This window comes from Limanda limanda, chromosome 13 (genome assembly GCF_963576545.1).
Source record: "Limanda limanda chromosome 13, fLimLim1.1, whole genome shotgun sequence".
In the NCBI taxonomy this organism is placed as follows: domain Eukaryota; kingdom Metazoa; phylum Chordata; class Actinopteri; order Pleuronectiformes; family Pleuronectidae; genus Limanda; species Limanda limanda.
In genome coordinates, this window is record NC_083648.1 from 8299199 (window position 1) to 8312450 (window position 13252).

Sequence of the window (13252 nt, forward strand, 5' to 3'; positions counted from 1 at the left end):
GACAAATGTCCCCATCGATTTTTGTACATGTCGGCCATTCTTAGTGCCGAGGCTTCACTTTAGGGGGCGCTAGTCAGTTATTTTTGTCACGCCCATTCCTTAAAACCAAATAAATATCTTCAGGGGGGTGCTGTTGTTTCACAAATGTATTTTGATGTGTTTAACGACAAATTGTTGAACTTTGACGCCACTAATATGGTGTTTGACACAAGGTCACAGTAATCTTATGCTTGACATGGTTGCAGTCAGTGATGAGGAGGAATACTTCCAATTGTAAGATGTTCCTAAAACAAGACATTTCCTTTTGCCACCAGGGGGCGCTGTGATTTCAAGTCATGATTTCTGTGTAGATGTCATCAGGCCGGGACTCTTGTCTTACATGTCTAGTTTGGAGTTGATTGCACCGTGTATGTCTGAGATACAGAACATCGTGTTCTGATGGCGTGTATTCAAACTTTTACGCAACGCCAGTATCACACCGTGTGATGAAAACTCGAAATTCAAGGTAGTTTATTTCTCCATCTTGTTGTGATGACACTCATGTCCATATGAAGTTGATCTGATGAAAACCCTGGGACAAGTACGTGAAAGACAAAATTTTGAAAATGGCCACTAAATCCAAAATGGCGGGCTTCCTGTTGCGCTTTTCCCATTGCACCATCAAACTTTTTTTTTTGTCTAGTCATGATACACTTGGTCTACGATTTTTTTGAAGATCGGTGAAAGCCATCTGAGGGGTTTTTCCTTAGATGGCGCTGTTGAGTCATTTTGCCACGCCCATTTCAAATTACTCCAGAATACAATAACTTTTTGGGGTTTTGAATTTCCTGCAAACTTTGGTAAGAATTTGAGCATGTCTAGGCCCTGAAAAAGCCCAAAAGGGAAATACAAATCCTTCAAAAATACGATAGTGCCTCCCACCGTAATTATCGATTGTTGCTTGACTTTTTTCGTGGAAATATATCTGGAGATGTGAAATAAAGAGTTTCTCAGACCGGAGTTGTCTTTGAGTCTTTAATTTAATGCTCTGCAGAGGGTTACACGGTCGGCATCAACCCTCAGATTGCAATCTTGGTTCGTTGGAACAGATTGTGGTAATCAGGAAACGTAACAGAAAGCAAACAGGAAACAACTGCCATGCAAAGTAACACGCGCAACGGTAGTGAAACATTGATCAGTGGAATTTTACATTACACTATCAAAATAGTCAATGAAAACAAATTCTTATCAATCAATTATTTGATGCATCGACAAATCAACATGTTTTCAACACTCACAGTAGATCTATTGTGTATTATTGTTTAATATTCAATGTGTGTTTTAGTAGTTTTTGTGCTGCCAATTTATGGATTCCTTTTATCAGTTTTGTAATAATTTCTTATACTGATCTCCCACGGCAAACCTTTTAATAATTTGATATTTCCCCTATATTTCACTTTTTCTTTTTGCTTCTTATTTGTGTAGATCATAGACTGTTTATAAAGGTGGACGACTTGTCTCCACTTCCCCACACCATCCGGAAATGAAGGGCAAGATATCCGAGGTTGACCATTTTGTGCATTTGGAGAAGTAGCAACACACACAGTCTATTACCAGTTTATTAGGTGAAGCTCACTAAAACTAATGCGGCCTTCGTGACAGTTGTGAAGTTTAGTTTTCGTTGAAACAGTTTTATAGGTTGATTCACCGTTATGATTACGATTTTCATTAAGGCTGTTTGTTAGACAGATTTTTCTGTTATAGGTTATTGTATTAAGTCCACAAAGAAGAAGTGCAAGATGTCGAGCTCAACCACACAGAGATCCCATAAGAAGAGTTTCAACAGGAAGCGAAGGTTTTATAACGGTCAAATATTGCTGTCTCATATGAAACTGACATCATTCTTCTTGGTTTTGTTCTAAACTGCAACCTAGGGTTACATTATTTAAACATATTAAAAAAAATATTAAAAGATAAACTGAACAATAAACACACAGCCTCTGTCTTTAACTGTCTCTCTGGTTTAGTGTGAAGGAAGTCCCCCGGCAGCAATGGATTTTGTTTTGGTATTATTATTATTATTGTTATTGAGATTTTTCACCAAATTGTGTCTGTTGCATTTACAGCTAAGTTGTTCTTCCGCTGTCTGTAAACGCAGGAGTGAAGCTTCAGCTATGATTCACACAAGGATGTTTATTTTCCGTTTTTCTCTCTAACTTCTTCTTAAAGATTGTTGCTACAGTCACACTGCACCTCACCTGAGAACGAGCTCCACCTCTGCTGCTGCTTTACTTATATCAACAAACTGTTTCCATAGGATTCAACAAGAAGTGAACACTGAGCAAACATGAACAAAAAGAAACCTAGTGTCAGATTTCAATATGTTTAAGTACAGTTTTAACAGAGAGAACTGAGCAAACATAGTACAGCAAATGTAACCAAAATTCATTCATCATTAATCTCTGCACGACTCTGATGAAACCAAGCAAGACGAGAGCCTGTATGAAGAAAACACACAATACACGCATCTGTTCCCGTTGGGTTTATTACCTTTGTGAATGAAGTCAGGTGATATCAAATCCAGCTTTGCTTGTTTCCTCCTGCAGATTTCCAATATGCTTGATCAAGCTTCAATGAAACTACCATCAGAACAAGCTTCTGCCTGAAAGGTGTGGTTTGTTCTCAGACAACATGCATGGGCTCTGAACAAGGAAGCTCAGATGTATTGCGTCCCAAGGTTTATTTTAATACACCAAGGAGTGGAGCTCAAGCTAGTGCAAACACGCTCTGGTGGCAGAGAAGAGAGAGAAAACCAGTTTCATCCTTATCAGTTTAACGTGTTTATTGCAGCCTCACTGTTCTGCTTTTTTGAAAAAGTACTTAATTACTTTGCACCAGAAAATCTGCTTGGCATTAAATTTTGATCAGAAGAACTCTTTATGTATTTATTGTCTTTCAGCTTGCTTTGCATTGGTGAAGCACTACTATCTCAGGAAGTAGAATTGTTTTGAATATCCACATAACCACAGATGTTTGTACTTTGACTTTCCTGGGACATTATCCTACCAGAGACAAGTTTTTTCCTCCACTGCACCCAACTTGAAGTAGCATTTGGAACTGATTAATATTCCATTAACTGCTTACTCATACGACAAGCGTGCAGGATAAATTATTTATGGTAATGACTTTTTACTTCCGCCAAGGAGGTTACAGTTAGTTTGTTCGTTAGAAGGAAAACAAGTGGTGGGAGGATGTGGGTCGAGCTAGATTATATTTTCACTCTCTTGTGAGCTTTTTAGCATTTTTCACAGGCCATCGATTAACTGATTTCTAATATGCTCCAACTTAGATATCATATGAGTTAAGTGGCTTGTTGGGCCTTGGTGGAGGAATCCTTTTGGTTGAAATTTTTTTGGGGAAATATACAAACTAAATACATACAAAACCCTCTCAGAGCACACACACATATCAACAAAAACAATATGAATGTTACATGTTTAAAGATAAATAACATTCAGTTGAGGGCAATTAAAAAAATAATGAAGCCTAGAACCAGGTATGGACAGGCCTCTGACACAGGAGTCGATCCCTGGACCTCAGGATGCTCAGACTATGTACATGTATGAATGAACTGCATGACGATGCCTGAACAAACGCACACACAGGCACAACTTGGACACATCTCACATTCATCATCACTTACTCTTACATATAAACTACATCCTGCCGAAAAGCAAGACAAGACAAGTTCAAATGGAATAAATCACAATGTGTTCACGTCGGTACTAAAAAATATATCTACTTACTGCTATTCTAACATGGGCACAGAGTGTGGGGGGCTGTGCAGGTGGACACACACACACACACACACACACTTAAGATTTTATTAATATAGAAATATTCACTCCTTTCATCCTGGACTCTAATGAGCCCACTGTTGACGTAATTCCGTCCGTGACCACCGGGGTCCAGAGCGGCGCTGTGTCATTACGTGAGCACCGGTCTGGCACGGACTTCCGGTCACCGTGCCGCCCCAGAACCCTCTCGCCGACCTCTTCGCTTTGGTATCAGTTCTTTCTTTTATACTTCCACGGCGGTGTCCGTCTCTAAATCCCCGGTTGTCTCGGTCCAGTGTCCCATGATGTCCGCGTCCCTGTGACCCAGTAAGGCCTCGTTTCCTCCGGTCACCTCCGCTGCTATCATTAGCCACTTAGCTGCTTGGCTAATGCTAGGTGACGCTAGCTGTCAACACAAGAGCTGAGACAGGTAAACTCACCTCTGACTCTCATTCTGTTTATTTAGCTGCTTCCGGCCAGCGAGTACTGAGCAGATCAAAGGCTGTTGTGACCTTTAATGTCTCTGCTCAGCTGCACAAGGAAGAACCGATGGATTTGACCTGGACTTCTTCAACTTCCGGTCAACTGTTGTGAATGTAATGCCTTGTTTTAATCACTTTATTAGGTACATTTAGCAAAACTTGTGCAGTCTGATACAACTGGTTTACGTCAGGTTCTTCTTCAAGGCTGTCAAGTCCAGCTGGTGTTGATGCTGTGATAGAGAACTGCAAACTACAGCTTCTAAAATGACCTTAAATCAGAACGTCTGTAACCCAAAAAACATAATAAACCTCTTGAAGGAGGATTTATTGAGGAATATTTGATTAAATATCTCTCTAATAAACTCATAACTAACTGTAGACCACACGTCTAGATGTGATTGATTTACTTTAGACCACAATAGACCTTTATCAGCTGTAAAGATTGGTTGATTGACAGTAAGTTTATCAGCCACTGTTTTGATCTTTTTGCCAATCAATTATCATTTGAATCATTTATCACATTTTGTTATCTTTAAAGATTCTGACATCTCAAACGGACTCAAGCTAATTAACAAATCAAATATACATAACTTGGTTAATTATTTACTGTATTTAATCCAAATGGACAAAAGCCCCAGTCGGAACTGAAAATAACATCTTTCTAACAAAGAGCTAGAGAAGTATCTGTTTATATTTATATGAGGTGGATGACAGATTTAAGACTACCAGCTCTCATTTGTACCTTAATGTTAGTCTTAAGTATTGAAAGTCATCTAACTAAAATGATCTACTGTGACAAATCAATAGTCCTCATTATTCTTATATTCTTTCCTCTTAAACAACTACTGTACTACAGATTTTTGTCTGCACTAAGTATTTACAGTTATTCATAGATGGATTATAGGCTCTCATAGGTGTTTTTCCATTGCCTCCTTGCAGAATGGAGAACTCGGAGAGCAGTTCCTCCTTGGGGCCCCTGGCAGCACCAGACAGAGATGTGGCTCGACCCTCAGGCCCCTCTGGTCAGCTGTCCGAGTCAGCCAGGCCCTCCAAGCACAGGGAGCAGCGGTCCAAGTCACCAAGGAGACGGCGGGAAGGGAAGAGGCCGCAGCGGCGGGGGGATGGTCATGAACAGCTGCTCTGGGAGATCGAGCGGCGGAGGTTACCAGGCCAACACGAGCACTTGGAGCCCTCCGGGTCAGCGAGCGACACAGCGGAAAGTTCACCTAAGAGGTTTGCACTGCAGGTTGCCAGCTGGTCTGCCATGCCACTAGAACAGGTCTGCTGCCCAGGACGTGAGGGGAAGGTGTCTTGATTCTTCTTTTCTCTCCTCACAGGAGAGCGCACTTTCTACATGGACCGTATCCAGCCACTCACTTCGGACCCAAAGCCTGTATTCTTCCCAATCCAACTTCAGTCATGTAAGCATGAGGGTGCTTAATGAGTCAAACATTGTGTGGTAACAACTCTGATGAGAGTAGACTCTGTTTGTTGGGGACATTGACACAGAAAACCTTATGTAACTGTGTGAGATAAGATAGAGCAGGAATGCTGTGATTGGAGGTTACATGCAGTGGGATGATTCGCGGAACAGACCACAGATGCTTACTGTCAGCTGATCGCAGAGTTGTTCCGTGAACTTGATCTGAAAACACTCTCAGACTAAACTATCGGCAACATGCCTGTCACCCGCAATGCAAAAGAGGAGAGAAACAAGTGGTAAAGTAGCTAATTTATTTTTTAATGATGTTTGGACTTTAGACGTCTCTAATAAAGGTCGTATGTCAAAGTGTCATAGCAGTTAATTAATGATTATTGCTGTAGGTACCCTGTAGTTAATTTGAGAAGTTTTTAAGACTTTTAACTAAGATATTGTGTATATGCAACACTGTATTGTCCATTCTAACTTTTTGACCTACTCAGTATCTGGATTTCTGTGTATACAGCGTGTCCTTTTCAGACAGCAATGGTCCGTGTAGCTTCCCTTTGTTTGTTTGTATTTGTTCACTCACTTGTGTTTTTGTCTATGTCTGCGTCTGTTTTGTTTTCTCCTTCCAGGCACATCCAAGACCCGGCCAGCCAGCGGCTCACCTGGAATAAACCTCCCGTCAACGTACTTGTCATCAGGAAAATCAGAGATGAGAGCTTGGTCGAGCCTTTCAAAGAGCTCTGCCGATTTCTAGTGGAGGTAAAGTGTTTGATAGAAAGCATGGTTAGCATATTCAGATGTCATAGCATTTCAAAGTGTGTTCATGATGCATAATGAAAGTTTGAAATATTGAGGGGGAAATCTTCATTCTGTCCCTCAAGCATAATTTTGAATATAGGCATGTTCCCTTTATGTATATAAAAAAAAAAGATGTATATCAGGCTTTTACAGCAGTTGGATTACGTAATTTCCATGTATTAGTCCACTGTGGTTCATTTTAGCACAGTATTTTATCATCAGTCAAAATGAGAGCAAGACCAGGCAGAAAGTATGTTTAATTTATCAAGGGAAAGACTGTTGGTTGACACTATGTGAACAGTTCGATCTTTGAAGTGCATCCTCCCACATGAATCTTCTTCAGTGACCTAGAACAGTCTTTTGTCTGTTCACTTTATGGTAGAATACAGGAAGTGGTCCAGGCATGATTATGAAAGATACCAACTTGTGGCTTACACATCGGGCCACATTTTTCGAAAACAAACTGTCAAAGTTGGCCAGTGAACGCACATTTGATTTCCACATAAACACAGTCGTATTAAACTAGATGCTTTGCATATGCTCAGCTTTATTTTGGAAAGTGCCATTTTGAGAGAAGTCTGTGTGTGTTTTGGCTGTTGTCACTAAAGCATGTCTGTGTTTATCAGGAGAAGCAGATGATGGTCTACGTGGAGCGCAGGGTCGCAGATGATGCTACGCTGTCAAAGGACGAGGCCTTCGGCTCCATACGAAATCAGCTCTGCACCTTCAGGGAGGGTGAGACTCCTCCTGTGTGACTCATGACCTCACAGTCATGATACTATGATGGGAAATATCCTCTCAAAAGTCAAACCCACTTTTACTCCCTGGCCTTCCTTTCCCCCCAGCTGTTTACCCCCTGTTCTTGTCTATGTGGGGTGTCCTGTTATTGAATGTTATTGCACTTTGTATTGGATATTAGGACTTATGGTCAATTTGTATTGTTATATTGTATTATTTGCCTTTTATTGTCATTGTACAGCACTTTGGTCAGTTTATGCTGTATTTAAATGTGCTCTATAAATAAAACTTACTTACTTACTTACTTACAAAGTGATGGACACAATTATACTTAAATCAACTCTTTGGCCACTTGGGAAACACAACAGTGTTATATCACCTTTTTATATTGTTACGTAAACTTTACTTAGCAAACAACAACTGAACTCTCTACTTTTAAGTTTGTAGTTTTACAAGCATAATCTTAATTTTAAAAAAAAGAATCGAGTGTTGCCGGGACTTGGTCAAAAATGCCATCACATGTTCACAATATGAAGTATATAACAATTACCTTTTGTTGGCTTGATTTGTATCGGTAGCTGTGTCATAGCTTTGAGGATGAAGGAGATCGATGCTACTAAGGAGAGTGAGAAAGTGTCTTCAGTAACATTTCCTTCTTCTGGTATATTACATATTTTTGGATGAATCACTGGCCACACAAGTACGGTGAATGTTTTCGCAGAAAATGTAAAAGTTTCAAAGTTTCAAATTTCATCAGCTGCTCCAATGAAGGACCTTTTGGACATTGTGTGAAAATCTTTAGTTAAAGGGAATATTTAGTTGTAACAACTTTGAATTAACAGCTGATTCTCTCCATCTGCAGGATATGATGACATCTCTGACTGCATTGACCTGATCATCTGTTTGGGCGGAGATGGGACTCTGCTTTACGCCTCCTCTCTTTTCCAGGTAATCACATTATTATTGGTTGATCATTTTGTCCAAGCCAATCTTTGATTACTCCAAAACCTTTTATACCAGATGAAATCTATTTAAAAGGAAAGTTTAATTATGTCTCATTATTTAGTCCTTTTACCGGATGAGAGAAAACACATTTTTTAAATGTTGGGCCTTTTTTACATTCTCTCTTAATCTCTAATCTCTAATTTTTAAATTGCATTTCCTGTTTTCGTTCCTTCACATGAATCCTGGTCTCGTCAATCAGGTGGAGGTATGAGCAGTGAAAGGATATTTCAAATCAGGAAATTCTGATTAAATACTAATTAGAATCTATTTATATTGGCAACTTCGTCAAAGTTGTCCGACTGTTGAACTTCTGCTGATTCAAAGATAAATTGTTTTTCTGAATATCAAGTAAATTGTATAGTTGTTTATATTAACCTCTCTTGTGAATTTATTTCTACAGGATATAAACACTAAAACATCCCAGATTGTCATGTTCTATAGAGTACATCCCAACATGCACTTAATTTTAACTGTCATAAAGGGTTTAAATACTTGTGTCAATGTGATATTTCAGCTTTTCCTTTTTAATACATTTGCAAGAACCTATTTTGCAACTGAAGAAGGGGAAGAAGAGGAAGAATGACACTGTGTTTCTTTTCCCCTCTGCAGGGCAGCGTTCCTCCAGTGATGGCGTTCCACCTCGGCTCTCTGGGTTTCCTGACACCCTTCAAGTTTGAGTCATACAAAACTGAAGTGGCCAAAGTATTTGAAGGTAGAACGCAGCTTTATATGCAAATTCAATGACTGTTAACTGTAGTGACACACCAATGCATACAAGTTACTGCAGTAATTCGTAGAACTGGATCATCTTTACTATCGTATTAATTTGTTCATGGTTAATAAAATCTAAAATATGGGTATTTGTTTTGTTTTAGGCAACGCAGCCATCACTCTGCGCAGTCGTCTGAAGGTCAAGGTGGTGAAGGACATGCTTCAGAGAACAGGCCAGCAGCCACAGGACCGGGACCCCCCCGAGCTGCAGCAGGAGCACAACGGACTCCTTCCTCACGGACACACCAACAGCGAGGCTGGCAAGGTCACCCTGCAGCTACAGGTCAGCACAGAGGTGGTGATGGGAACATGTTTATTTGGGAGATCAGCGAGTCGACGAGCTGCTAATCTGTTCAGTTACATGAACCAAGCCCGGCTGTGTGTGGATTTCAAGTGTTGAACGCAGCCCCAAAAGGTTTGGTCTGAGATAGTGACATCTAGTGGCAGAGGACATCAGTTTAGTTGCTTAGGTTCCAGAGTTCTGAATGATATTTGGTCTAAAGTGCTGTTATGACAGAATTTTATTCCCTTTATTAATTCCTGATCATTACACCCTTCAAATGATGCTTCAGCGCATTATAATGGGGTCTGCATGCGTGTGTGTTTGTCTCTCAACGTCTCTTTTTATTGTCCTCTCAGGTTTGTGCGTACATGTGAGCAGCACAGCGAGTGAGCATCAGCTGGGTTGCCACAGCAACAGTCATAATAGATGTGATATGGGGGAGAAAGTCGAATGTTGTGAAGTTCTGTTGAGCCAGTTGCCATGGACACCGTGGCGTCAACACTGCAGTCAATATTTAATGAGCTCTGACGCTTTCTGTCTGACACACTGTGACTAAACAACATTCCCCATTGCTGCACACACACACACACACACACACACACACACACACACACACACACACACACAGAGACACACACACACACACACACACACACACACACACACACACACACACACACAGACACACAGAGTTTTCCGTGTACCTCTCCTTTCCCTGTGGTGTTTTTCGGTCTCGTCGATGAAAGACAGTGATGGATTGTTTTGGTCTCTGAACCAAAGATTGACCTCACATTACATCACGTCTGCTGTGTCCAGCAGGATGTTTGTGTTTTGCTTCACTGACGTCAGTACATCTGCCAGACATGGCTGCTCAGCCCTGCAGTGTTCTGTGTGACTGACTGAGTTTGGAACATGATGTGTTCTCTGCCTGTCTGCACACCAGCATTCTTCTCTGCTCGTAGATTCCTCGTCTTTTATGGGATTGTACTGACCTGTAACTCTTTGCTGCTGCTGCATGATTTATTATTTTTTATTGAATTGCTTTAATTACATTGACTCAAATCTTCCCTGTGTATAAGAGGGACTTGCATATTGAAGTCTGGTCTTTGTGCTCCAGAGAAGACTGAGCTATGCATCCGAATCTTATTATTCAGTGTTTTGGTTAGGATGAGTTATTCCATAAAACGCTAAAAACAGTGTATAGTTCTTTTATCCTAATCCTCGTCCAACAACAGTTTGTTTATGAGCTGATTGTTTACAGAAGTATTTTGGAGGTTTTCTGTAACATTTGGGTGTAATTTCGGACCCTGGACCGAGGTCAAACTGTCGACTGTGCCAACATTTGCTTATTTACTCTTCACATTGAATGAAAGCTTTAGTTTTTAGAACTTGTTTTCTTGGGCTTCTACTGACTCAGAGATTAGTTTAAATAATTTCTACATGAAAAGATTTGTCACCATGTTTTCTTGCAGTTCTCTGTCACATTTCATCCAGTCTTTGTCATATTTGCTACAAAAAATTTAACAAAAGCCATTAATTCATTTTTTACATCCATTTAATTGTATCTAGGAGCATATATTGAACATATGCTGTGTATACACCATACAGTCTATGGTATGCACACATCAAAACATTAATGGTATTTGCCAGTAGATGGCACTGTGGTGACATGTTTGATTTTGCTTGTACAAAGCTTAAATATTCCTCAACCAGATTTTGGAGAAAACTAATCAACATGGTCATACATTACTTTTATTTAAGTGTTTATGGTGTTTTGCACTGTACAGGTGTTGAATGAAGTGGTGGTGGATCGAGGTCCTTCCTCTTATCTGTCCAATGTGGACTTGTACCTCAACGGACGACTCATCACCTCAGTGCAGGGCGACGGTGAGAGCTGACAAACACCTGCTGTCATTTGACATCACTCTTTTAATTTGACTTATTTTTGTCTGAACAAATCAAGTGAATATAAAATTGATGTCTTTAACAATGCAGATAATTCAAATATGATGACACAATATTGTAACTGCCTCCCTGTGTCTGTCCTGCAGGTGTCATCGTGTCCACGCCGACCGGCAGCACAGCCTATGCCGCCGCAGCCGGCGCCTCAATGATCCACCCCAACGTCCCCGCCATCATGGTCACGCCCATCTGCCCACACTCGCTCTCCTTCAGGCCCATCGTGGTTCCTGCTGGGGTGGAGCTCATGGTATTATCTCACTGTAACAATAACAACGACAACTTCCTTCACAGGTTTTTTTGCTCTCTGTCATCAAGGTCATTGTGTATCCATCAATTAATATGTGACGACAAAACCTACAGCACCAAATGTGTTAATTCTTCTGAGGTACAGTAGTTTTCAAAGCTGCTTCCTGAGCCGAGGACCTTTTTCCAGTTCACCAGTAAATGACTGTACTACAGCGAATGCATTTTCATGTCTAGACGCTGCGGTACATGGAAGACAGGACATGATGTTTTCATGCTGCCCTCGGTGACGCTGCAGACACATTAACTGTGGAAAGTGAGCGTAGAGCCTCACAGAGCTGCTAGCGTCACAGAAGCTTAGCGTCTGGCGTCTTCTCTCCTGGAACAGATCACCTTGTCTCCAGACGCCAGGAACACGGCCTGGGTGTCGTTCGACGGCAGGAAGAGACAGGAGATCCAACATGGAGATTGGTAAGGTTCATTCACTGTCAGCCTCTGTCTTTATTCATTTTCATCATTCAACAACTTTCAGTTTCTCTCCCATCAGCATCAAGATCACAACGTCTTGCTACCCGGTGCCGTCCATCTGCTGTCACGACCTGGTGTACGACTGGTTCGAAAGCCTGGCTCAGTGTTTGCACTGGAACGTGCGCAAGAGGCAGGCGCGGCTGGCGGACATCTCGGACTCATCGGACACTGAAAACTGAAACGGCCGGTGCGTTTACTGGCCTGAGCTAAAGACATTCAGCCGACGCTCTGCAGCAGCTCAGTGATTGAGACCGGGGGGGTCTGCGATGACCACGAGGTCTCCTGACAGAAGCGTCAGACTGTGACCGTGAGAGCACGTGTGTACAGGCACAGCAGCGTTACATTAGCCCTAAGAATAGCATGTACAACGAGCATACTGTGTGTACAGGATTTAACACACTGAGTCATCATCTCATTACATTCCAGTAAATAAACTGCAGTTTTATCTGTAGGTCACAGGGAGGCAGCGTGTCTCCCACTTAGAAATGAATAAAGTCTATCGTTACTTAAAGTATTACAGTATCCTTTGATGTGAAAGATGAGGATCAAGTGAAGATCTTTATCAACCAGTAGAATCCTCTGTGATGATCAGTGTGTGAGCTGTAGATGTGACTGTCGTGACTTTGAGGTCAAATGTAGAAAATACCCTGAAAAGGAGATACCGGTTTTGATGATGAATTTAATTGTAAATTTGTACATACAAGATGCTAGAGTTAATTTATTCAACGTCATATTTACATGATATTTATCTGATTTCCAAATGGTAGATTGTAAATGTAACTATTAGTTCATTTCAGACACTGAGCCTAAACCTTTTTAATCATATTCTAAAGTCCTTCAGAATCTTCTCTCTGCTGTTTTCCAAACTTTTGTGCCCCAGTTTAAATTCGATCGCAGCTGAGTCAGACAAATGGAATGAGCTGGAGAATCTTACCAGAGCTGTTGTTTTCATGATCGTTAAACTGACTTAAAGTGAAAGTCACATCGAGTTCCCTTGAAGAAAACATGAGAAAATAAAGAGTTCAAACTTTCTACCTTGTTGTAAAATCTGATCTTTGTGTGAACTTAGCTAAACTGAAGTTTTCATGTATTAGTGCTGCTAATGGAAGTATTTAAAAAGCTTTTATGCTGTGAGGGCTGCAACTAACAATGATTACAATTATTATAGTTTATTGTTTATATTATTTAATTATGCTTT

The 13252-nt window shown here is 40.8% G+C and overlaps 1 protein-coding gene across 4 annotated transcripts; it reads left to right on the forward strand.

Annotated features, from left to right (window-relative positions):
• Positions 1-3987: 3987 nt before the first annotated feature.
• Positions 3988-13088, forward strand: nadkb (NAD kinase b). Of its 4 annotated transcripts, XM_061084019.1 has the most exons (12): positions 3991-4245; positions 5237-5530; positions 5635-5718; positions 6356-6485; positions 7151-7259; positions 8125-8210; positions 8877-8979; positions 9143-9321; positions 11109-11208; positions 11373-11530; positions 11915-11997; positions 12074-13088. In XM_061084019.1, exons 2-12 carry the CDS (start codon positions 5238-5240, stop codon positions 12231-12233), a joined length of 1485 nt encoding a protein of 494 aa, XP_060940002.1. In that variant the 5' UTR covers positions 3991-4245; position 5237; the 3' UTR covers positions 12234-13088. The 4 variants fall into 4 exon arrangements, with proteins under 4 accessions (XP_060940004.1, XP_060940005.1, XP_060940002.1 ...); XM_061084021.1 differs by lacking the exon at positions 12074-13088 and having other exon boundaries at positions 3988-4245; positions 11373-11668; positions 11764-11983; XM_061084022.1 differs by lacking the exon at positions 12074-13088 and having other exon boundaries at positions 3989-4245; positions 11764-11983.
• Positions 13089-13252: the final 164 nt, after the last annotated feature.

Bases quoted from the DNA above. Each gene is read 5' to 3' on its own strand.
- nadkb (XM_061084019.1), top strand. From the start codon at position 5,238: ATGGAGAACTCGGAGAGCAGTTCCTCCTTGGGGCCCCTGGCAGCACCA. The intron at 5,531-5,634 runs GTTTGCACTGCA...CTCTCCTCACAG, and splicing joins GCGGAAAGTTCACCTAAGAG to GAGAGCGCACTTTCTACATG. The intron at 8,211-8,876 runs GTAATCACATTA...TCCCCTCTGCAG, and splicing joins ACGCCTCCTCTCTTTTCCAG to GGCAGCGTTCCTCCAGTGAT.